This window comes from Microcaecilia unicolor, chromosome 3, assembly GCF_901765095.1.
Source record: "Microcaecilia unicolor chromosome 3, aMicUni1.1, whole genome shotgun sequence".
NCBI classification, from domain to species: Eukaryota; Metazoa; Chordata; class Amphibia; order Gymnophiona; family Siphonopidae; genus Microcaecilia; species Microcaecilia unicolor.
This window is the reverse complement of record NC_044033.1, coordinates 93917834-93943947: the sequence shown is the minus strand read 5'-3', so window position 1 is coordinate 93943947 and position 26114 is coordinate 93917834. Positions and strand designations below refer to the sequence as shown.

Below are 26114 nucleotides of genomic sequence, written 5' to 3'. Positions count from 1 at the left end.
ATAGGTGTTAGTCGTGATTCATAGAATCCTTTCATTCTCTCTAGTTTGTCCCAACAAGAAAAGGTGTATTGAATGATTGGATTTAAGGGTTGAGGTAAATATCGATATCTAGGTGCCAGCCAAAGTAATTGTCCCAACCTTAGTGGGCTCTGTATCATATACTGCTCTATCTGAATCCAAAGCTTATGTTCTGATTCATGAAACCATTCTATTGCAGCTTTCGCTTGGGCAGCTCTGTGATATAGCCCCAAATGTGGTACCCCCAGTCCACCCTTACTTTTCCTAGCTGCATATAAACGGGACCTAGGGAGACGAGCCCTATGACCCTGCCATATAAAGTGTTCTATTCTGGTTTGGAGCAAATGAAGCATACGATTATTAATTGGAAGCGGTATAGACTGAAATAGATATAGCAGACGTGGGAGAATATTCATCTTCACAGTTGCCACTCTCCCAAACCACGAGAGATGCAAGGGATCCCATCTATCTAGATCTCTCCTAATTTCCTTAATTAAGGGCAAATAGTTGGCTGTACTCATGTCATTCAATTTACTGGTAAGTATCACCCCCAAATACCGTAATCCCTGCTTGACCCAAGTCAACAGATATGTCTGACAGCAGGTCTGATAGTCTCTCTCCTCCATCCCCACTGCCATGGCTTCAGTCTTTGTATAATTAATTTTAAATCCTGATACTTGACTATATGCCTCAATCTCCGTAAATACTGCTGGTAGAGATGTTAAGGGTGAGATTAAGGTCAACAAAATGTCGTCTGCAAAAAGAGCAATTTTTGACTCCCATCTCCCCGCCTTCAGCCCTTGGACACCCGGGTTGGATCTGATATTATGAGCTAAAGGTTCCAGTACTAGAGCAAATAATAAGGGGGAGAGTGGGCAACCCTGACGAGTTCCTCGAGATAACTCAAAAAAAGGGGAAGAGTTACCATTAATCTTAACACAGGCCCTAGGTGCAGTGTATAATTCTTGCACCAACCCTCTAAACATAGGTCCAAACCCAAACTTTTGTAAGACCGAGTGCAGAAAGGACCAATGCACCCGGTCAAAGGCCTTCTCAGCGTCTATACTTAGCAAACAGCATGGGGACTTTTGCTGCTGCGCCAAGTACATGACGTCCATCGTCCTTCTAATATTATCAGAGGCTTGTCTGCCCATTATAAAGCCTACCTGATCAGAGTGTATTAGGGTCGGTAAAATACCCACCAACCTAGTGGCCATTACTTTGGCCAGGATTCGTACATCAACATTTAGTATAGAAATCGGGCGGTACGAAGCACATTCAGTTATCTCCTTATTGGGTTTGGGAATAACTGCTATCCAAGCATCCTTCATGGTTGGAGGCAAATTCCCTCCTTCCCTAACAAAATTCAAAACCTCTGTCAATATAGGCGCAAGATATGGGGCAAATGTCTTGTAATATTCTCCAGTATATCCATCCACCCCCGGAGATTTGCCTGTCTGCAGTGTCTTGATAGCTTTAAGGACCTCCTTAACCTCTATCGGAGCTTCCAATGTGCTCCAGTGCTCCGGGAGCAGGACTGGAAGATTTAATTCCTCTAGATATGCTTGGATAGCAGTATTTTGTATAGAGGAATCTTTAGTATATAATTCAGCATAAAATTCCCTAAATCGCTCTCCAATAGCCTGAGATGTGGAAAGAGTTGTGCCCCTTTTATCTTTAACTCGGAATATGTTCCTGTCCATCCTAAGTTTACGTAAACGTAGGGCCAGTTGACGGTTAATTTTATTTCTTCCATTGTACGCATGGAGACGGAGCTTCTCATTAATAAACTCAAGGTCTCTAAAAAGCAGCTCATCTAATTGGAGCCTCGCTTCCTGAAGAGATCTATATATCCTAGGTGAACCTGTTTGCTTATGAATAATCTCAAATTCTTCAATCTTACCCCTCCAGTATCTCTTTAGCGATTCCCGTTGCCTCTTAAGGCGACCCGCCACTTTCATAAAGTGGCCACGGGATACCGCTTTCAAAGCGTCCCAGACAATAGCAATGGAAGGGCCTGAATCCAGATTAAAATGTAAATATTCTTTAAGCATCTTCACATAATCTGCACAGATGTGTTCATCTTTTAGCATAGTGTTGTTAAAGGTCCACCTTTTATGTCCATCAGCTATCCCAGAGAGGGACAATAATACCTCACAGGGTGCATGATCTGAAATAGTAATATTTCCAATCTGTGTATCTTTCACTTGTCCCCCCAGTAATTTATCTAGAAAAAGAAAATCTATACGGGAATATGAGGCATGTACTGAAGAGTAGAATGAGTAATCCCTATCCAATGGATGCCCATCCCTCCATGTATCAAAGAGACCCATTTCTTCCACCCATGTAGCCATCTGACCCGCCAGTGTTCTATCCGTTCGGGAGACAGGTCCCGATCGATCTAAGTTCGGGTCCATGGTAACATTAAAATCACCTCCCAATATGAGTTGGCCTCCTACCATAGGTCTAATATTCCTCTTTAACGTTTTTAAAAAGGAGGTTTGGTTTGCATTCGGCCCATATATAGATCCCCAAGTATATTCCTTAGCTTCCAGCATTCCCCTAATAAGAAGGTACCGCCCTGCTGGGTCTCTCTTAATTTGCTGAACTTGTATTGGTATACTATCATGAAAAAGTAAAGCCACTCCTCGCTTCTTACTATTGGTAATATCAGAGGCAAAATAGATTTTTGAATATGAGGTAGGGTGAAACAAATGTTCATGTGCTCGTTTCAAATGTGTTTCTTGTAACATTACCACCTGTGGATGCAATCTGGCTAATTCTTGATATATCAACTGTCTTTTTCTCGGAGAGTTTAAACCCTTAACATTCCAGGTTATTACTTTTAGATCTGGTAGCATCTAACTTCCTTAATTAGAGACTGCATATACCAGCACCTATAGTAGAATCCTTCCCATTTACAGACATAGAAGAAGATTAAGAACCCCTCCCACCCACCCTCCCCAACCCCAGCCCCAACAATGTATTCCATGTGTGAAGTGTAGAAAACAGAAAAAACTCTTCCCACACTCACCCACATGAAGCTCCCAACAAGGTCAACAGCCTCTCACACCGCCCGATTCCCTAACCTCCCTTCATCCCTGAAATACGACTCTTCAGTTCAATACAAGTGCACCTTTCTTTTCACTTCTCTGGGTGCTCTCTTATCATGAATAACAAAATCTTAGTGTTGTCCCAGTTCAAGTCACAGATCGTGTTGTCGTCTTACGCAGCTTCTTTGCTTTATTGAAGACTTGTTTCCATTGATGAACTTTATCCCGCGCCTTGCTGGCCGCTGTTGTCTCCTCCGCTTCCAGTTCCATTAGGCCTGCTACTTGAAGAAGTTGTTTCGCATCTGCTACAGTGCGTGCTCGATATGATTTGCCTGCTATAACAAAGCAGAGGGCAAATGGGAAGGCCCATCGATATTTGATATTATGTTTATTCAAAGTGTCCAGTATTGGTTTCATCTCTCTACGCCATTGCAATGTATTTGCTGACAGGTCTTGATATACTGTTATCAAAGTCTCATTATACATTAGTTCTTTCTTCTGGCGTGCCAAAGCAAGTAATTGCTCTTTTTCAGTGAATTTCCAAAACCGAACAATAATGTCTCTTGGTCTGTTATTTTGCGAATTACCCAGCGCTCTATGGGCCCTCTCGACCTCTGGTAAAGGCATATCTGGCTGTGCCGCTAGAAGCTGTCCACAAACCTCTTGCACTATTTTCAAGACCTCTTCCTGGCTCCCTCCTTCTGGCACCCCACGAAATCGCAGATTTTTACGTCTACTGCGATTTTCAATGTCATCTATCTTATATTGTAGGTCAGTTATCTGCGTTGTAGTTCCTTCCTCACGTAGGTGCATTTGTTGTACTACTTCCACGTGCTCATCCATCCGCACTTCTAGATCTTCTATACGGGTACCTACTTCTTTAAGTTCACCTCGTAAATTATCAATGCGCTCTACTATGTCCGCTTTCATATGCGCTAAATCTTTTTTCAAATCCATAAGCAAACGAGCAGAATGTGAGTTCCTCACACTGCCTGTGTCTTCTTCCGATCTTTCCGACTCAAAATCTGAGGCCTCTTCGAGGTGTGGTGAGACATGGCGCGAGGGCGTTTTAGATGTACGCTGGCTACTGCGCATCGCGCTTTTCGCCTCTGAGTTCTTTAACTTTTGTGCCATTCTACCTTCCAACCTTTCAAACGAGGTTCGATCAGCGGGAATGAGTCAAAATGCGTCGTATTTACTGCTATAGTTCGCTATTTTAGCTGGATTACTCGGGAGCCACAAAATCAGGCTTCCATCGAGGACAGTGACGTCACCGGAAGTCGAGCTGGGTCTAGTTTTAAGTGTTTGGGCGTTCAGATACCGTGGGATTTGAATCAATTGTTTTTTCTTTAAATTACATTCCTTTTTATTTAAGTAGCTTTGAAGGGATTTGCAGTGCTGGAGAATGGTTGGTTGTTGTGATGGGGGCATATAGCTGCACTAAAGATGAATTTACTCTCTCAATTGCAGTCTTAATGTAGTTCTTTGAGTCTCTCTGTCTCTCGCTCTCTCGTAGTCTTAGGCCACCTGGTCCAAGACCATACAGCTTTTCTCTTTGTGCTGTCAAGGTTTGGACACCTTTATTTATATTTATCCCTGGAGTCCCACGCTTTGTGGGCACTGCTTCACTATATCCCATTACTCTAGACTGGTCTGGTATGATGACAATAAGGAAAATTTGTCTTGCCTGATCATTTTTCTTTTAATCCTACGAGACCAGTCCAGAAACCCACTCTGTTCTTTTCTTTAGTGTTTCTGTCATGCGACTTTCTGTCTATTTGAGTTCAGAGCAAACGTCGAAAAATAAAATGGAGAACTCCAGTCTCCTGCTTCAGTGACCACCTGTATGCCAGTGGTATATATGCCTTTGTTATTCTTTCTCATTCAGCCAATACCACCATCTCAGCCATGACCTGCAATATGGTCAGAAGCACCACTGTTTGGCTAACTGAAATGAACATTCCAGGCTGCACAATACTCTTAAGGGATGAATCACAAGCATAGGTGGTCGGTGGCTCAGCTGTTTGGGTTGGCTAAAGTGGGTGGGGGTGGGGCTGGGACAGGGCTTGAGTCCTTTATTGTCTGACAACATGTAGAAGAAGAGCAGCAAACTAGTTTCAGATAATGCATATCTTAATATCTAAATTTAATAAAAGCTATCAAATGCTGAATAAAGGAACTGACAGAAAATTAAACAGCACAAACTTCAGTTAAAAAAAAAAATGTGTGTGTGTGTATATATGTGTATATATATATATATATATATATATATATATATATGTATATATAATGCTACTGAATTAAAGTGGATTAGTATCAGTAGATGCCTACGCCTCTATAGAGGCCTGCGTCCAGTTGACTTCCTTGTTTCTTACATCTCTCACCTGCCCCTCTCACACACATCCTTTCCTCTCCAACCCTCCGTTTTTTTTATTTTTCTGACCCATGAGACTGGTAATCACAAGGTCAACATGTTCGTCATGAACCTCAGGTTTCTCCAACTGTCTCCTTGGCTGCACAATGTAGTTGGAAGGCATGGGGGGCAAGGAGGAGAAGTATAAAGAAGCTGATGGGCATGGAGTATTGGCAGAAAGGAATATGCTGGACCAGAGTGCAAAGATGCTAATAGTGGCTCATCAAGAAGAGTGATATATACCACCCCAATAAGTGAAACTGATCCTCTGTGAGCGAAGTTCTTTTCGCAGTGCATTCAGTGTATAAATTTGAAATGGTGACGGGACTGAAGCCCAAGGAAGTACTGCTGGCTGCTCTTATTGACAAATAATGCCTTCACGTGCATTCATGGATGATATTACATATTTTAAACTCAATTATTTCAAACTCTAAATCACATACAGACCTATGAAGACAATTCAGCTGTATTTAAAGATTTCTCATTTGTCAGTATCTCAATTTAAACTTTATCACACAGACGTCTGCTATAAAGACAGCCACCTCAACATACAATGGATTCTGCAACATCCAAAGGCTTGTCTGTTATGATAGCCTAAAATTAAAGTCTTGATGTCACTTCAGTAGGGCCAGCAAACAATCCTTCCACTTCAAAATGCTATACACAAACTTGTGTAAAAACACATTCAGAACCTTGCTATACCTTAACAGCACTAACTCCCAAGACTCAAAAAGCAGCAACCTTAAACATGAAAAGGCAGCACTGTAAATAGTACACCATGCTCTAAAACACCAATACACTACCTGTTGGGGAAAAAAAAAACTCGCAAAACAAATACGACTGCAACAAGATCTCTACACAGAACTACATACTAGCACAGTACTACACCTTAGTCGAGTGATTTTAAACCTGGGTTCTGTGAAACCCTAGAGATCCTCAAACTCTCTTCAAGGGTTCCTTAAAAATTTAGATTGTAGAATCTGTTTGTATAGTAAGAAGTATGAAAGCAAGAAACTGAACTGGAAACCTCAGGAAGTCAGAATCTGCACACAACAATAATAGAGAAATAGAAACAAATGCAAAATACCAAAGATGTGCATTTTCAAAAGCCAACATATTCCAATTAATACATTCAGAATACTTTTTTTCTACCTTTGTTGTCTGAGCATTTTTTTTTCTATTTGTGTTGGTGTCTCTCTTTTCTGATGTTTCCTGTCTTTGCATTGGTCCCAGTGTCTCTTTTCTGGTGTTTCCTGTCTTCGCAGGGTATCCTGTCCATTTGACGTTTCTTCTCTCCATGTCCATCATCCATCTTCCCTCAGCATCCATATCGGTCCTGTCCAGCATTTCCCCTCTGTATCCCTGTCTCTTTCCTTATTCCTTCCTCCCTCCCTCCAAGTTCAGAATCTAGCCTGTCAGTGGCCTTATCCTCCTATTTTCAGCATCTGTGCTCTCAGCATCTCTCTTCTGCATCCCTATCTTAACCTGTCCTGCAGTCCACATCCCTTCCCCTGTGATGAGCATCTCCTCTCCCCCCCCCCCCCCCCCCCCCCCACAGTGTCCAACATTAAGGACACACTGGGATAATTTCCTCTGTCCAGCATTGTTTTTCGGTGTCCCTATTCCTATGCTCCCTCCATGCCCATATCTCTTCTGTCTTCCTGTTCCGCCTCTCTTCTCCCTTACTCCCAAACCTCGCACACCCTCCTCCATGCTCTCTAACCTTGGACCAATATCCCTCTCTCCCCCCCCCCCCCCAAACCCATTATATCTCCTCTTCAGTCCAGTGTCTTCCCCCCTCTCTTCCTCTCCTCTAGTCTCTCCCTCTCTCTCCCTTCTACTTTCCTTGTTGGTCCAGTACCTCTTCCTGTCTTGTCTGTTCCTCCCCCTTCCCCTGGTCCAGTAGAGCAACACTTCTTTTTCCTCCATCTCGCTTATCCAGCTTCTGTTTCCTTTCCTTCCCCTCCCTTCTCTTTCTCCTTCCCCACAGTCCCTCTCACTTTTTCCCCTTGCCACCAGGAGTGGCATTGCTTCAATTGAATTGGCCTACCTCAGGGCTTTGGGCCTTCCCTGTAACCCAACTCACCCTCGTGGAAGCAGGAAGTCATATCATTGAGGGCGGGACACATCTTAGGGAAGGCCCAAGGCAAACTGATTCAATTGTTGCAGCAGCAAGGGGAAAATGTGAGAGGGTCTGCCATAGGGAGGGAGAAGGACAGATGCCGGAACAGTCTGGGAAAGGGGAAAAGCTGCTGGAACCGGGATGGAGAGGGAAAAATGATGCAGGCATCTGGAGCAGCCTGGTAAAAGTTGGGGGCTTGTGGCTGGGGAGGCTTAGTCTTCCCAAGCCTCTTATACCTAGTGCCTATGATCACAAGAACTATTTTGTCATCTGCTGGTGGATGGACATAACCCATTAGGCTGGATTGGTCTGGTAGAACAAAAGGAAAGAAAATATCAGGTAGGATATAACTTTTTCCATTTTACTTCACTTCATTGAACATGCTCCTTTGTCTCAAACACAGAATTGTTTCTTACCTGTATTTCATAAGATTGTTTTCAATTAAACAAGGGTATCGTGGTAAAAACATGTTCTCATTGTACTTTAACAAACTTTCCATTACGTTCTATCCCACTATTCCAGAACAAGTGGGCAGTTGTGTCCATCAACCAGCAGGTGGAGATACAAAATCCAGAACTGAGCACTACTACCTAGCCATGTGCTAGCCACCCAGTTCCTCAGTATCTTCAGCAGGTGGATGGACACCGTTTCTCCTGGTCCGGTTGGTGACTAAATTTCCTCAAGTGTGACTCAGCTGGGAACCAGACATACCTGGTGCTGCTGGGTCCCTGTCTTGCTCCCCCCCTGGAGGCTTTCTTCCCTTTATTTCCCTCCTGAGCCTCTCTTGTGGCATTGTCTGTGCAGCAACCAAAAAAAAAAAAAAAAAACCACGTTTCTTCTGGTCGTATCAGAACGACTCCAGTCCAGTGGTGTCGGTTGTGGGTGAGGAGGTTGGAGAGTTCCGGGGGGGGGGGGGGGTGCACACCCTGTTCCAGGATCCAGGTGGTGAGTTGGGGTTCTGTTAGTGGGCCATGGTAACGGTCGTGCGGTTCCCGCGGCGTGCCTTTTTTTCTATTAAACAGTAGCGCCAAAATTAAAAAATATAAGGAGAGAGCAAGTTAGCGGAGCTTGCCGTGCATTCTTGTGAGTTGGGCCTCTGACCGGGTGTTTTTTGGCACGGCAGCATGTCGGTCCCCTCTGAGGTGGTGAAGCGCTGCTCCTTCTGTGGGGGTAGACTCCTGGGGCCGCTGCACGGTATGCCAACCTCATCAGTCTTCTAGACAGCCAGCCGCTGTGGCTTCCACAGGAGAGGGGTCTTCTCCAGCAGGGACTTGTAGCCATGGAAGATCCTCCCACTTTGGTCTTATGACATGGCCATTGAGAGGTCTCATTTGAGGAAGAAGGTCTATTCGGATTCGGTTTTACTATCCTGCTTCAGGCTTGCAAGCGGTCTACTTCTTCGGCCTATGCCTGTGTCTGGCGTATATTTGAAGATTGGAGCGCGGAAAGGGGTTTGGATCCCTTTAGCACTTCAGTGAGCAGCATCCTTGATTTTCTGCAGCAGGGGGGTGCACAAGGGCTTGGCGCTGGGGTCCTTGAAGGTCCAGGTGACGGCCTTGGCCTGCTTCCAAGGGCGCTTGCTCAATTCTTCGCTGGCGGCTCACCCGGATGTGGTCCATTTTCTGAAAGGAATGGGTCGTCTTTGATCGCCCTTTCGGGCTCCCTGCCCTGACTGGGATTTCAATCTGGTGCTTGGAACGCTTCATCGTCCTCCCTTTGAGCCTCTTCATCAGGCTTCCCTGAAGGATCTTACTCTGAAGGCGGTATTTTTGGTGGCTATCGCTTCAGCCCGTCACGTTTCTGAGCTCCAGGCACTCTCTTGCAGGGACCCCATTCTCCGTTTTTCGGAGGGGGGTGTCTCTACAAACAGCGCCGTCTTTTCTGCCCAAGGTGGTCTCGGAATTTCATCTTAATCAGTCGGTAGAGCTGTCGTCTTTTCGTTGGCAGGACATGGGGAGCCGGTATGCGTCCTTGCGGCTTCTGGATGTTCAAAGAGTTCTTATCCGGTATCTGGAGGCAACTAACGAGTTTTCGTCGCGCTGATAGATTGTTTTGTTCGGTAAACAGAAGTTGGGCCTAATGGCCTCCAAACCATCCATTGCCTGCTGGTTGAAGGAGGCGGTGTCATCCCCCTACCTCCTGGCAGGGAAGACTTCGCCTTTGGATTTGAAGGCCCACTCGACTAGGTGTGTGGCAACGTCGTGGGCAGAGACGTCGTTGTCTTCTCCGGTAGACATTTGCAGGGCGTTGACGTGGTTGTCGTTGCAGTCTTTCAGCAAGCATTATAGAGTGGATGTTGCTGTGCGGTCAGATGCGTCCTTTGGGGCGGCGGTCTTAAAAGCAGCAAGGCTGATGTCCCACCCTCGCAGGGATTGCTTTTGAACATCCCTTTTGTCCTGGAATAGTGGGATAGAACATAATGGAAGGAGAAATTAGGTCTTACCTGATAATTTTCTTTCCATTACTTCACACTATTCCAGGAGACCTCCTGGTGTTTTCAGCCTGTTTTGCTTCTGACTGCCCTGCTCACTGTTCTGGATCCTGTCGTTGGTTTTCTATCTCCTCCTGCTGGTCGATGGCCATAACTACCCACTTGTCCTGGAATAGTGTGAAGAACTAATGGAAAGAAAAATATCAGGTAAGACCTAATTTCTCATTTCTCAACAGCCTACATGCAATGTTTTAGACAGACTGTAGAAATCGGTCTTGATAACTCCAGGCTAGGATGTGTTTAATGCTGGTATTTTAGAAAAGGATCTGCTGGAGTAATTTCCTTTCCTAATATCCATAAAGGAGTGTATGCATAGCAGGAGAACATTTTTACAGAGACACATATTGAAAACCCGAATGGAGAGAACAATGCAATTTACACATGGAAATTGGTATTCCACATGTCTACATGGTTTTTTTTGTTTGTTTTGGTTTGGGTTTTTTTTTTTTTTTTTTTTTTGTAGTTAGGTATGATAGGCATTTTCACCAGAAGGCTTAGTTTTAAGCACCAAAATTAATAGGCATTCAAATGGCTTGCCCATGACCACAAGGACCCATAGTGGGATTTTTAGCAGACTCCCCATGTAAGTTTCAAATAGTGCTCCTAAAATAAGGGTCAGAGTATTAATGTCCATTGTCTAAATGTGCTTTATAATTGTACAAATTGAAAATAAATTCTACACTAATCAGAGAAAAGATGCCCTAAGTTGTATATTTAGTAGATATTTGTCCAATTTAACTTTTTAAAACTAAGCAAGAAATAAAATTTGGTTTTGAGACTTTTTGGCAGTACTATATAAATAAATTGTACTATCTTGAGGTGAAACACTGAAAACAAATAGATACAAAGTTTTAGGAATTATGTTAGACTCCAATTTATCCTTTAAATATCGGATTGATGTAAAATAAAAAAAAAATTTGTTAGCTCATTAGTTGTGAATTTATTTAGTCTTCTTTAAATGATAAAAGTTTCAGAATGGAATCTATTTTAGTTCCACAATTGGATTATTGTAATTCAACATAGCTAGTTCTCTTAATTACAAAGGAAATTGCAATCATTACAGAATATGGCTGCAAGATTGGTTTTTCAGCTAGGAAAATTTGGAAGAGCAACATCACTTCTGAGTAGGCTTCACTGGTTTACAGTAACTTCACATATTTTAAAATACCTTAAAAAAAAAAAAAATGTTCATGGTCAAAATGCTTGAAGATCCAGGGCGATTACACATGTTTCCCATTTTCTAATTGAACAATAAGGACTGGATCGAGAATTCCCTTCAGTGAAGAATATTAGTTTGCAAACATTTTAGTACTCCTGATATAAAAAATAGGAACGATATTTCCTCACAAATTTGACAATTAACATCCTACTTGAATTTTAGAAAAGCATTTAAAAACATATTATTTAAGGAGACATTAAAATCAATGCAAACTTTTAAATTGAAATAGTTTGTAGTTCCCTTACTGTAAAGCTGCTCTTTATGATCTGCTTTGCATTCAAATGGGATAAAAGAATATAAGACAAAGTACAATATATTTCTGTGTCTTGTTTGGGGGGAGGAGATGGGGGCTTGCGCATTTCATATGGTTCTTATCTTGCTTAATGACTATTTTAATTTTACCAACAAAACCCCTGCAGTAAGAATGCACTGCTACTTTTAAATAAGCCTTTGTGTTGTATTTTCTAAAACTTTATGCATACAATTTTATTGTTCCCAGGGCGTGGAATTTATTCGAACATGCTAGGATTTCTGGGTGGTGTCTCTTGGGCAATGTTGGTAGCCAGGACGTGTCAGTTATATCCAAATGCAGTAGCATCCACTCTTGTCCACAAATTCTTCTTAGTTTTTTCTAAATGGTAAGTAACACTTTTCTTCATAATTTAACCTCGTATCTATATTTTCTATTCTTTGTCTTTAAAAAACACAAGGAATCATTTGTTTAATTAGCATGGCAAACTGTAATTTAGTTGTGAACATCTGTGTGGAATCATTGAACTGATGTATTTCTTTATAGTAATGTTTTTCTATATGGGTTTGTAGAACCAGGTTTCCTTATCTTGTTATTGGACTAGTCCAGACTAATGGGTTATGCCCCCCACAGCAGATGGAAGGCAGAGAATGCTGAAGGTTGTTGACACACTATAAGGATTGGTTCAGCCCTGATTTTTTTTTTTCGCTCCAGTATTTTCTCTGCCTCTGGCAGGCAGCTACAATCTTAAGTCGGTGCAACAATTAGACTGGTTCCATCCAGGATCAGGAGCCTTAGTCTAACTTTTGGGAATCCTAACTTCAAATGGAGCTCTTGGTCAGTGCAAAGACCTTATCTCAGCTGTATATCCCCCCCCACTCTTGCCTCTAAAGGGGGGGGGGGGGGAGCTGAACAACTTCAGAAGAGACTGAAAGAAAGCCCTTCTGGCAAAGGAAAAACACTCCAGAGTTCAGTTTTTCTCTTTTCTAATAATGCTAAACTTTATTAGCGTAAACGGTTACAATAAAAATTCTTTTATCCCAATGTTACAGAAAATTGAATTCTTATTTATATCACTCTAAATTTCAGTATAAGAAAAATAATCTCTGTGTTTCCTTTGTAAGCTATTAGAATCTGACTGGTACAAGATGTACTTAGCCAAAATACTGAAGCTTAATTTTGTCCAATCACTTATATTTTCTCTCTTACTTATCTGGTATTCTTCAACTCTGACCTCTAAGGTCACCTTCACATAATTGTTTCTTTGGTATTTTTCCCAATTATCCGTCATTTGCCCTTTACAACCTCCCTCCCTTGAATACTTATCACTCATACTTGTCCTTCACTGAGGGTGTCTCTGTATTAATTCAGAGTCTGTTTGTTTGAAACAGAGGTTTTAAAGTTTATGGCCATTATTTTAGGCCAAGCAAACCTTTCTGTTAACTTGTCCCTGAGAAAGCCAAGAAGACACAAGCTATAGCTATAGATCATAGATAAGGGAATAAGTTATATATACAAAGCTGGCTGATCTGCAAAACCAAACAGCTCTGTACTAAACATAGCTGAGCAAAGGGTATTTTATAGCCTTGTATACCAGGAGTGGGCCATGGCCCTCTCCTGAGGGGATAGAACCAGGGAGTGAAGGTCCCATGGGATCCCAGCCTGCACCCAAATGGGCGGTGCTCAGTAAATGGCCAAGGAGCCTCTCAAGGGGAGCACCCCTCCCTAATATGGTGATCCTTTGCCTCTCTTCCCCCCCCCCCCCCCTTCTGAAACTACCTTAGGGCAGAGGCTCCTTTGGGAGTTGGGGGGAGTGGTCCTGCAGAGCAGAGAAGAACATCCTGAACTGTTGTGGTGGCAGAAGACCAGGAAGGAGGCAGACTGCAACATCAGGGAAGGTTTCTAAGAGATACCAGCACATGGTATTCGTGGCTGGCAATTTGAAGCGTGCAGCATATGTCACTTCCCCTTGGCAGCAGGAACTTACTGTCCTGCGTGTGATGGAGAGGCAGTGGGGAAACAGGAGATTGCAGTAAACAGCTGTATGCTGTGTGAGGACCTGAGTGCACAAGCTGTGTCACAGTAGTTTCCTGCCTGCGGGAATAACAGCCATGGTGGTAGGGCTGCTGGTCATTTGTGCAGTGGGGTACAAAAGGAAGGATACCTAGAATAACCCCCTAAGGCCTTGTCCAGCTTCAGAGAAACCCAAGTAGCTCTTTGGGTCTGGAAGCAACTAGTGGTAGAGATTACCAACTGCTTGCAGAAGGTTCTAGCATTCCTCCATGGGGTAACCCAGCAGAAGTAGTATAGTGGGGGCTCCAGAGCAGCACTCAGGAAGATGCACCAGGTGGCCCTTGAGTCACAGGAGTATAATCTGGAGGTCCTGTGGGAACCTAGCAGGATGAAGATTGTGGCTTGGATGTTGTCAGTCTGGAGGAGGGAAAACTTCCTCAGGCAGATGAGTTGCCTGTGGTACACATTTTCAGGGGTGAAGAACTGCCTTTGACATCTCGGGTGACTTCTTAAAATGCCAGATGCTCAAGCAGAGGAGGTTCTAGAGGGAGACCCAGTTCTGAAGAGTTTCAGGAGGCCTGTGTGTTCCTTCCCACTCCATAAGGCCCTTCATAGGATGGGATAGATCTGATTCCTGGATGTGCATTTTCTTTTTGAACAGGAGGAAAAAACTCTGTCCTTGCTTATTTTGCAGCTTTCTGCTTAAAACACAGGTTCTACATAGCAATCGTAGGTCTTTAAAAAACCCAAAAGTTTGATATGCTACCTTTCTGTAGTTACAATCAAAGCAGTTTATGCACGTGCTTATTTTGTACCTGGGCCAATGGAAGGTTAAGTGACCTTGCCCAAAGTCACAGGGACCTGCAGTGGGAATTGAACTCGGTTCTCTGACCAGACGACAAGCATTTGGCTACTTTATTTTTTTTTTCTCATTAAAAAGGCACCGCTGAAGGATCTGTTGCTAAGGGATGGTGTTTCTGGTGGCAATCTGCTTGACATGACAAGTATCAGAGTTGCAGGTCCTCTTACAGAGACCATTCAGGTCCTTTTTGGAGAATTCAGTGTCACAGTACCTTTCTTTTTACAAGAGGTTGCTGGCTTTTAATGTAAACCAGGAGGTTTGTCTTCTAACCTTTTTTTTTTTTTTTTTCCTGGAAGAGTAAGGAGGGCCGCAGCATTTCATGTGTTGGTTGTCCACAAATTCCTTATCAGGTACTTGGAGGTGATATATCCATTCCAGAGGTTGGAACACTTGTGGTACACAAAGGTCTCAGAGGGCAGGCAGTATCTAAATCCAGAGGCTGGACCATTTGTGGTACACAAAGGTCTGAGGGCAGGCAGTATTTAAATCCTAGATGGATTAAGGAAGTAATAAGCTCTGTGTATCTCTTGAAGAAACTATTGCCACCAGCTTTGCAGGCTATTTGACAAGTGCTCAGGTAACCTCATGAGCAGAGGCACAGGTAGCATCACTATTGGAAACCTTTTTCTTTTTTTTTATAGGGAGGCAGTGGGTTGTTGCTTCATTACTTCATGAAGCACTACAGGCTAGATATGCAAGCAAAACAAGATGGTACTTTTGGGCAAGCAGTCATTGGAGTATTGTCTTCCCAACTTGAACAGAAAACCTTGAGTACATCGCACTAGTCTGAGTTGGTCTAGCAGGAAGCTAATAGACATTTTTTCACTTACCTGATATTTCCTTTCCTCACAGGGAAAGGGGGTGCAAGATTAGAAGGATTACAAGTAGAGACAGAATTGACAGAAAAGTGATTCAGTCATTATGGGATTTCCTCTTTGAGTACATAGGTGCTCATTTTCAAAGTACATAGTCTTACAAAGTTACATAGTAACCTATATAACTTTTACAGTCTCTGTGCTTTGAAAATGAGCCTCAGAGTCTCCTATGCTTGGGTTTTGGCTATGACAAATCTGAGTTTTGGCTTCAACAAAAACATATTGAAGAGAATGGGGGCTGCACCAATCCTTATAGTGATGGTGAGGTCACTGAACTTCACTGTTCTCTGCCTTCCTCTGCTGTTAGGGAGGTACAGCCCACTAGTGTGGACTGGTATGGCAGGATTTTAATTTCCTTTCCTTACCAGGTTAGAAGTAATTTCTCCTTTAATTTCAGGGAATGGCCAAATCCAGTGCTGCTGAAGCAACCAGAGGAGAGCAACCTTAACTTACCAGTCTGGGATCCCAGGGTATGTGGCAGTAGCAACTAGACAGGGACTAATGCAGTAAGCCATGTTTCATTGTGGTAGCAGGGTTGGGTTTTTTTTTTTTTGTATGTGTGTGTGATTTTGTTTGAATTTATATGTAACAATTTTAGAACCATTATATTGGAGGCACTGCATACAAATAGATCTCTTGCATATTCATTGCTTCCTACCAAAGTAACTACACTATTTTATATCATATTTGTCCGCCTCACAACCATAGTACTGGATACTGTTTGGAAGACTTAATATATCACTTGATTACTGAAGGAGTGCGTGAACTTTGAACTGTATCACTTTGTAAGGCTCTTCTTGAGAAATATGTATGCAGTGATAAATTTTCTGTGGGACCTCAATGTTGTACTCACCAATCTGATATAATTGAGTGGCTCAAAAGGCATTTCTGTCATCTGAAGTACCTGATCTGGAAGGTTTTGTTTTTGGTGACAGTATAGTTACTTCAGCTCTCAGGGTCAGTGAGCTTCAGGCCCTAGTAACAGATCCACCTTACACAGCTTTATCATAGGATGTGTGTGAAGACCTACTTAAGTTCCTTCTTAATGTGGTGTCAAGAGTTCCATTTTAATCATTCAGCTGTCCTTCCAACAATTTTCCTGAAGCCTCATGCCTGCCCTGGTGAAAGCATACTGCCTGCCTTGGACTGCAAGTGAGCCTTAGCCTTCTATCTGGAGCGTACTAAAGTCCATACAGTCCATCCACCCAGCTTTGTTTATTTTGACCCAAGCAGGATGGGGGCAGTCATTGGTAAACACACTTTATCCAAGTGGCTAGCAGACTGCATCTCCTTCACTTAGTCCAGGCCAGGGTCATGTCACGGCTCAATGTTGAACCCATGTTGGCAGTAGCCCACTTGAGGTCTGCCTCCAGTTGAGATTTGCAGAGCTGCAACATTTTACATCTCATTACTTCTTTGAGCAGCACATCTGACATGACAGCTAGTTTGGGGGAGTCTTTTACTAAGCCAGCGGTAAGCCCAACACGGGCTTACCACTCGCTAAACCGGAAGTACTGCTGGGCTTATGCAGCAGCCGTACTACTACTTACCATTTCTATAGCGCTACAAGGCATATGCAGCACTGTACACCATACACAAAAGACAGTCCCTGCTCAAAGAGCTTACAATCTAGATAAGACAGGTAAACAGACAGAACAATAAGGGTAAGGGAATAAAGAGGTGAGGATAAAAGGACAGGGCAAGGTAGTAGTGGTTAGGAGTCAAAAGCAGTGGTAAAGAGGTGGGCTTTAAGTTTGGACTTGAAAACGGCCAAAGACGGGGCTAGACGTACAGGCTCGGGTAGTCTATTCCAGGTGCGAGGTGCAGCAAGATAAAAGGAACGGAGCCTGGAATTAGCAGTAGAGGAGAAGGGGACAGATAAGAGAGATTTATCTACAGAACGGAGTACCCGAGAGGGGGCGTAGGGAGAGACTAGTGGAGAGGTACTGGGGAGCAGCAGAGCGAATGCACTTATAGGTCAATATAGAAGTTTGAATTGAATGCGGAAACGGATAGGGAACCAGTGAAGTGACTTAAGGAGAGGGCTAATGTGAGCATAGCGACTTTGGCGGAAAATGAGTCGCGCAGCAGAGTTTTGGACTGATTGAATAGGAGAGAGATGGCTAAGAGGGAGGCCGGTGAGAAGCAGGTTACAATAATCAAGACGAGAGGTGATGAGTGTGGATAAGGGTTCTGGTAGAGTGCTCAGAGATGAAGGGATGGATTTTGCTGATGTTATAGAGAAAGAAACGGCAGGTTTTGGCAATCTGCTGAATGTGAGCAGAGAAGGAGAGAGAAAGGAGTCAGATGACCCCAAGGTTACGAGCAGATGAGACAGGGAGTATGAGTGCCATCCACAGAAATATAGGGGGAAAGATGAGAAGCTCGGTTTTGGCCATGTTAAGTTTCAGATGACGCTGAGACATCCAGGCAGCGATATCAGATAGGCAGGCTGAAACATTGGTCTGGATGCTGGTTGAGATTTTGGGGGTAGAGAGGTAGATTTGGAAGTCATCAGCATAGAGATGGTATTGAAAGCCATGGGATGATATCAGAGAGCCAAGGGAAGAAGTGTAGATGGAGAACAGGAGAGGGCCGAGAACAGAACCCTGAGGCACACCGATTGGTAGAAGGAAAGAAGTGGAAGAGGATCCACCAGAGTGTTCACTAAAGGTGCAAAGCGAGAGATAGGAGGAGAACCAGGAAAGAACAGAGCCCTGGAGTCCAATTGAAGCCAGTGTATCAAGGAGTAGGCTGTGATCAACAGTGTCAAAAGCAGCGGATAGATCAAGAGGATGAGGATAGAATAGAGACCTTTGGATTTGGCCAGGAACAGGTTGTACAGTAGTGGTTGGCCTTGCCAATGTTGCAAGTCCCTGTTGCTTTGATTTCGGTGAGCCTGGTAACTAGGGATTCCCATTCATGGCAATCAGTTGTCCTGCTTACCTTTAGCATGTGTTCTCAGAGGTAGCAGGACACAGGTTACCACAATTTTCCCACCTCCCCTAGGAGTTGTATTCACTGTACTTTTTTAATACAACTGCGAGACGTGTGTGAGGCGTGTGCGCATGTGATCAGCTCTACCAAAATCTCCAAGAATCTTCTGAATGCTGAGTAGCATCCATGCTGAGGCTCCATCAGTGACCTCACCCATTTATGGTAATCTGTGTCCTGTCCTTGGAGAGCACCTGCTACAGGTGAAGAAGTTTGCTTTACCAGTAGGCATGCACAAAGGTGGAGTTTGGGCAGAGCAGGTAAGTACAGATATAGATTATATAAATACTATAATTTGTGCACCAATTTGATAAATATTGGGCAAAAACATTTACACCAGCTCTAGGGCTGGTAGAGCTCTGCACCTTGGCATTTAATGCTGGTATTAATAAAGACAAATAGGTGCCTACTTTTGTAAAATAGGCTTCATGTAAGTTCCTTAGTGGCACTTTCACTAAGCATTTTCTTGTACTTTAAGAGGATATTTTACAGTGCCCTTGACTACACATCTAAACTTTTTAAAACTATTTTTTTAAACCTAACAGTATAGTAAATGTGCCTTGGTTTAATTTGGACTCCACAATTTCATAGGTGAATCCAGCTGACAGATACCATCTCATGCCTATTATCACACCAGCATATCCACAGCAGAATTCCACATACAACGTGTCTACTTCAACTCGAACAGTGATGGTGGAAGAGTTCAGACAGGGTAAGGTTTCATGTTAATTGGATATATGTTCAGTAAGAAGTCTAATTGACATGCGTACTATTCTGTAGTTGACTAGCTGGTTTTTTTGTTGTTTTTTTTCTTTTAATCTAACTACAAAGCCTATACAATGATTTCTGTACAGCAGTAGTTCTGAGCAACTGAGGCAAAATAAATCGCTATTTGGAAAAGAAAGAGAAGCTCAGGCTGCCATAAATATTTACTTTGTGGTCTTATCTGCAGCAAATGCTTCTGGATCTTTTAGGGCTTTTTGCCACATAGAGTATCTCCAAAAAAAGCCAATCTGCTCTGTAGGTTTGTGGTATTGCAGTGTTATCTGTAACAGGGTTCTCCATAGACGGCAGGGGCATGCAGCCTTTCCCCTCCCCCTCCCCCAGTATGAAGCAGACAGCCGTCATACAGACTGAGGAACAATGGGGCAGAGTGATTGTCATTCTCTCCCCATGCTCAAGGAGAGCATTTATAAAAACACTCCTGAGCTGTCAGGTGTCTGCATTTCCCTTCCTTACCCATAGAAAATAGGTGGTTTATTCCAACAATATGAAATTCTATAATTCTTAATTTCTAAACAGGTGTTAGACTATAGTACAGTGGTTCCCAAACTTTTTTTGGTTCATGGCATGCTTAGTGTCCAAGCAATTTTTTGCCCTCCCCCCCTCCCCCCCCCCCCCCCCAACACCACCACCACACAGGTCTCCCTTTCCCTGCAGCCCCAGCTCTCACTCAGCACACCTCTCCTCTCCTCCCTGAAAGTTCAGCACACCTCTTCTCCCTGAAAGTCCAGCACACCTCTCCATTCCCTGCAAACCCCCTTCTCCTAGAAAGTCCAGCACACACCTCAATTCCCTGCAGACCCCCCCTCCTTCCTTAAAATCCAGCACATCTTTCACTTCCCTGCAACCCCCTCCTCCCATAAGTCCAGCACACCTCTGGCTTCCCTAAATCCAGCATTGCTCGGCACATTCCTTCCCGCAGGTCCAGGATTTCCGCTTCCTTCTCCTTCTACCGCTGCAGTGCTTGCAGCTTACATTTTCAGGCTGTCCACTGTTCACACAGGCACTCCGGGGCCTTCCCTCTGCCACATCCAGTCCTCTCTGATGTAACTGCCTGTTGCAAGGGCCGGACGTGGCAGAGGTAAGTTCCCACAGTGCCTGTGTGAATCGCGGGTGGCCCAAAAATGTAAGCTGCAAGCATTGCAGGGAAGGAGGAGGAAGCAGCAGATTCTGGAACTGTGGGAAGGGAAAATAGGGAGTGATGCTGGATTTTAGGCGACTGGACAGAGGTTAGGATTTGCCGCAGCACCCCTGAGAGTTTGCTGTGGCGCACCAGGGTGCCACGGCGCACAGTTTGGAAACCATTGATATAGTATTTGACTCCCAAAGGCTTAAAGGTAGCCCATTCCTTTTATTTAGTCTTGATGTACAAAAGGAAGGTGCTTGGTCATAAGATAACATAACCTTTTATTGGTTATCACAGGTCTTGCTGTCACAGATGAAATTCTACAAGGGAAATCAGATTGGTCAAAGCTACTAGAGCTGCCAATTTTTTTTCAGAAGTACAGGTGTGTATGAAGCTAGCATTTCAGTTTTATATTTACAAACACTGTGGCTACTAAATTCTTTGAAAATAGACTGCCTCCACCCTATTCTGCCAGCATGGTGATCTAACATCTCTAGACCAGAAAAAAATCACTCTGTTGGGCATTTGACACCTGTTTAAAGGCTGATCAATGGAAGTGGTTCTTGGGCTGGTAGACCTGACTTGAGTACAGGAGGAATGTTGTGATCTTGGGCAAGTCACTTCAACTTCCATTGACTCAAGTACAAACTTAGATTGGGACAGGGAAAATACATTCTGGTACACTTGGGTGAATTGTTATCGTACATTATTCCATTAAACTTAAACATAGTTCCTTAGCGTATGCAGCAGATGAATCCAAGAACTGGTGGGTTCTGTCCATCTACCAGCAGGTGGAGATAGAGATTACAAAGCTGAAGGCAGTGATACCAGACGGCCAGCTCCTTCTTCACCTCAGTACATCTCTATCTCCAGCAGGTGGTGGACGGCACTTCAGCAGCTCCTGGATTTGTCTGTTGGGGATACTCCTGGGTTCTGTGGGCCAGTTGAGTTTAGGGGTGTTTGGCTGGTGGTGCTGACTTTGGGGGCATATTTAGTCATCTGGGTCCCTGCTTCACCCTCCCCACCCCCCCACCCCTTCCTTCCCGGTCTTTAGAGCTCTAGCCTTCCTCACCAGTAAAAAAAAAAAAAAAAAAAAACGAGAGCTCCTTTGCCTTCATTTGGTGTTAAAAAAAAACCCAGAAGATTTCTGACAGGACCGGGCAGTACCGGGTTTCTCTGTCTTAATGCTGTGCTTTCAGTCTGTGTTCCGGTTAGGCAGCAGGCTGCTGCGTCTCTGGGACTCTGCTTCTCCGGAGACACCTGCTGTCCGGTGAGTCCCTGCCTTTCTCTTTCAGCGCGGGGGTACCATGCTTTAATATGGGCGACGCTGGCATTTGAAAGCTGTTCCTTCTGCAGTAGCAGATGCTGCGCAGCGGGATGGCGGGAACGTGCGCATTTTTGCTGGCGTGGCCCTCTCTTTTCTCCTGATATCAGCTCTGATCCTTTCCCACCCTGCGGCCTTGATGTGGGCAGGGAGGAGGGGCGACTTTTCCTAAAGGACCTTGTGTTCCATTTGAGACTGCTGGTCCAGGGGATTCCCCTTTATTTTCTCCAGAGTTTGGTTTCCTTTACCAAAATTACTGTTGAGTCAGAAACTGTTTGCATGTAGCTGGGGCAGTGGCACAAATTCTTCTCAAACTGCCCCCACTATGCAAGGGAATCCAAGGAAAGAACAGAATTACTTTAAGCTGTTGTTTTTTTTAATTATTATTACATTTGTATCCCGCGCTTTCCCACACAATGCAGGCTCAATGCAGCTTACATAGTAATTTGAAATACAAAGTTAATAGAATTTTAATAAAACAGTAGTAAAACAATGTAAAGTTGGGCTTAGTAGTGTATGATAAGTTGAGCTAGATAATGACTAGGATAAAAGAGGGTGGATAGGATAGGGTAAGGAGGGATAAAATTAAGGAGAGATGGAAAGAGAAGGATGGGACGTTGATATTTAAGTCAGAACAGAATTGGGGGTAGAAGTTGGCGAGATTAGGTTGGGGCATTTGAGTAGGCTTGCTTAAAGAGATGAGCTTTCAGCATTTTTCTAAAGGGCAAGAAGTCGTTTATTAATCGGATTGGTCTGGGTATAGCGTTCCAAAGCTGGCTGCCCAAACAGGAGAAACTGGATGTGGCCTTTGCAGTAGCGGTTCTGACTCTGGGAGCGGCAACTTCCCACCCTACTTAGGGATTGCTTTGGTACATCCCACCTGTTCTTGGATTAATCTGCTGCATACGCTAAGGAAGGTGAAATTATGCCTTACCTGCTGATAATTTTCTTTCCTTTTAGTAGCAGCAGATGAATCCAGGATCCCGCCCTTTGTCAGCCGCGCTGGTTTTGCCTATCTGTTCTTGTTCTGGTCTTTAGTTCCCCCCCCCCCCCCCCCCCCCCCCAAAAAAAAAAAAAAAAGGAGAAGAGGAAAGAGAACAGAAACCACTGAAGAGGACTCCAGTTCAAGCAACACAGGGGAGGCCCTTTTGGCGGGAACCTCTGCCATTTTATGTTCTGGCACGCAGACTGTCGACAACAGAGGGTCGGCATGATGTGGGAGCATCATAGCTTCCATGGAATTTGTGCTGCCTGAAAGATTTGCCTGCACGTGCCAACATGGTTGCCGGGGGTCCAGGTGCCTCAGAGTACTTTAGCAGCCAAAAAAGCACTGCTTAAGTATTTTTTTTGTATTTGCAGTATAGTAAATAAAGGTGAACTATGAACTAACTGCAAGGTTTGAAGATGAGGGTTTGGACTTGGTAGCAACTGAGGCCTCAGGAAGAGCCCTGGAAAGAGGACCTACCTGAGTTAGAAGCTGTGGTTCCTCCAGAGGAGGACCCTTCCATTGTGTAAACTTTCAGGAGGCAGGAACTCTCCTTGTTGACATCTCAGGTTCTAGAGGTCCTCAACATAGTGGCAGACCAACTGTAGGTGGCTAAAAATGGAGGTTTTCTCTCTTCTGACAGGGGTGCAGAAGGCAGCTAGGACGTTTCCCCTGCTTGAGGATCTGACTTCTAAAGTCTGCTTCAGCCAGTTGCCCTTCAGGGGTTGTCCAGTGAGTATTTGGAGAAGTTGAGTGAGGATCTGGGGAATCTAAGACTCTTCGGTTTCCAGAGGATGGATCTCGTCCAGGGTCTAGACTGACCCTGAGGGGTGATTTGGGGATACTAAGAGGTACTGCCAGGATAGAGTTGGTGGCAATCGGAAGTCCTGGGGCCAGTCCTTTCGTGGAACTCATTGGGGTGGCTGTGTTGGGACCCAGGCTCCGGTAGTTCACATTAGGGTATGTTTAAAACTGTCAGAGATGGACCCAGATAGCTTCACGCTAGTGGGTTCTGGAGGTCATTTGACAGAGCTATACCCTTGCGTTCACTAGGCACCTTGCAGATGCCTTCCTGGTGTCTCCCTGTCAGTCTCGGCATCCGACAGTGGACAAGTTGCTGAATTTTGTAGGTGATAGTTCTGGTTCCACAGAAAGAGAGATTCTGGCAGGTATTCCATTTTTTTTTTTTTAGTGTCCAAAAAAAGATATTTTGCCGAATTTTGGATTTTAAAAATGTCAACAGGGCCTTGTGTGACCTTTCTTCACATGGAGGCTTGGGTCAGTCATTGTTTCCGATTATCAAGGAGAATTCCAATCTATCCAGTCAGAAGTATTTGTGCTCTGCGATCCTGGGAGGCCATTATCAATTCAAAGCCCTACCCTTCAAATTGGCCACAGCGCTAAGGACCACCTCAGAGGTGATTGTGGTGATGGTGGCTAGTCACCTCTATCAGAAGGGGTACTGGTGCATTCTTACCTTGATGATTAGCTGATCCATGCAAAGGCTCCAGAAGAGAGTAGGCGTTCCACATACCAGATAGTCAAACTGCTACAGAGCCTGAGATGGCTAGTGAATCTTTTCAAAAGTTCTCCGATTCCATCTTAATTGTTGAAATATTTGGGAATCCGCTTCACTATGTCCAAGGACAGTCTTCCTGATTCAGCAGCTTCAACCAACAGCCTGGGAGGTCCTACAAGTCCTTGGCTTGATGGTGGCCATCATTGAAGTGGTTCCCTGGGCGGGAGCAGATATGCATCCCCTTTAATGAGCCTTAGAAACAGTGAAAAATGTAGACAGATAATCATGGCTATCCAGTCTTCCCATCCGTGCCATCTACTCTCCCTATCACGCCATTTGAGAGTGGAGGAGTAACATAGAGGCATATTTTCAAAGCACTTAGCCTTCCAAAGTTCCATAGAAACCTATGGAACTTTGGAAGGCTAAGTGCTTTGAAAATATGCCTCATAGTAACATAGTAGATGACGGCAGAAAAAGACCTGCACGGTCCATCCAGTCTGCCCAACAAGATAAACTCGTATGTGCTACTTTTTGTGTATACCTTACCTTGATTTGTATCTGTCATTTTCAGGGCACAGACTGTAGAAGTCTGCCCAGCACTAGCCCCGCCTCCCACCACCGGCTCCACCACTCAATCTTGGCTAAGCTTCTGGGGATCCATTCCTTCTGAACAGGATTCCTTTGTGTTTATCCCAAGCGTGTTTGAATTCCGTTACCGTTTTCATCTCCACCACCTCCCACGGGAGGGCATTCCAAGCATCCACCACTCTCTCCGTGAAAAAATACTTTCCTCCAGGGTATACATGTTCAGGTCAGCAAGTCTCTCCTCGTACGTCTTGTAAATCTAGCCTAATGATTAGTCCAGCAGGTGATTGTGAGCCCTCTAGGGACAAAAGAAAGTACCTACATATAATGTGTACAGTGCTACGTACATCTAGTAGCGCTATAGAAATTAGTAATAGAGAGCCTATGTACTTGTCCTATGCTGTCTTGAATTCAGATACTGTTTTCGTCTCCATGACTTTCACTAGTGCGCCACTTCACATATTTACCACCCTTTCTGTAACATTTCCTCAGGTTATCCCCTTACACCTTCATCCTATGCCTCCTCTTTACAGTGCTTTCTTTCAGTTGAGACTCGCCCTCTGTTTACAGGGGGAGAGTGAAGGGTAGTCTCCAGTGGTGGATGAGCAGCTCCAACTTGTTGCGAGGTGTGGACCTGGAAACTCCATATTGGTTTATAGGGATAATGGACGCTAGCATGATAGGCTAGGGAGCACATTGCCAGGGACAGGTGGCACAAGGTCGGTGGACACTAGTGGATTCTGTGTGGTTCAACTGATGAAGACCAGAGTTGTTTGGTGCTTTGGACATTTCAGCCATTTCAGCACAGGGCTGTGCATGCATTGTCAGACAACACCATGGGTGTTGACTTATGTCAATTGCCAGGGGGTATGAAGAGTCTCTTTTTGTAACCTTGAAAGCAGCTGAGCTCAAGGCTTGGGCAAAGTCATCTTCATTTCCTGTCAGTAGCATGGAAGCGGACTGTCTCAGCAGGCATGTGCTTGGATCTAGGATGGTGGTTCTCAACCTTTTTTCAGTCAGGACACATGATGGATGATGATTGTATCCGTGACACACTGCATACATAACCCTCATGGACCTTTGGTCTGATACAGTACATTAGTTCTTATATATTAAATGTAACATACTCTGCATACACAAAATCCTAATCTCCCCCACAACAGGTACAAATCATAATTAACACATTTACTCCATGGAAGTTACCATACAAAACTTAAAAAAAAAAAAAAAAAAAAAAAGAGAAAGTTCTGATGACAAGAATCCTACTTAACAGCAGCACTACAAATATTACACAGGGCCCTAAAACACCAATACATTTACTGCTGGTAAAACAGAACAAGTGGGACTGCTAAAGAGTTGTACGCAGAAACTACTTGCCAACAGAATACCACACCTTGGTCACACACCAATTACAGAACAAGGGATCACAAATTAGAAACATAAGGATGAAAAATTGAATTGGAAACCCCAAGAAGTCAAACT

The 26114-nt window shown here is 44.1% G+C and overlaps 1 protein-coding gene across 9 annotated transcripts in view; it reads left to right on the top strand.

The window, feature by feature from the left end:
- Positions 1 to 26114, top strand: part of PAPOLG (poly(A) polymerase gamma) — a 146337-nt gene that overhangs the window by 64561 nt on the left and 55662 nt on the right. For 8 of the 9 annotated variants that reach the window (XM_030196198.1, XM_030196192.1, XM_030196190.1 and 5 more), the window contains exons 9-12: positions 11816 to 11954; positions 15714 to 15786; positions 18902 to 19022; positions 20517 to 20601. In XM_030196198.1, coding sequence (XP_030052058.1) covers positions 11816 to 11954; positions 15714 to 15786; positions 18902 to 19022; positions 20517 to 20601 — 418 coding nt within the window. Of the gene's footprint in view, positions 1 to 11815; positions 11959 to 15713; positions 15787 to 18901; positions 19023 to 20516; positions 20602 to 26114 lie in introns of those variants that run through there. The other variant, XM_030196197.1, reaches the window with a different exon arrangement.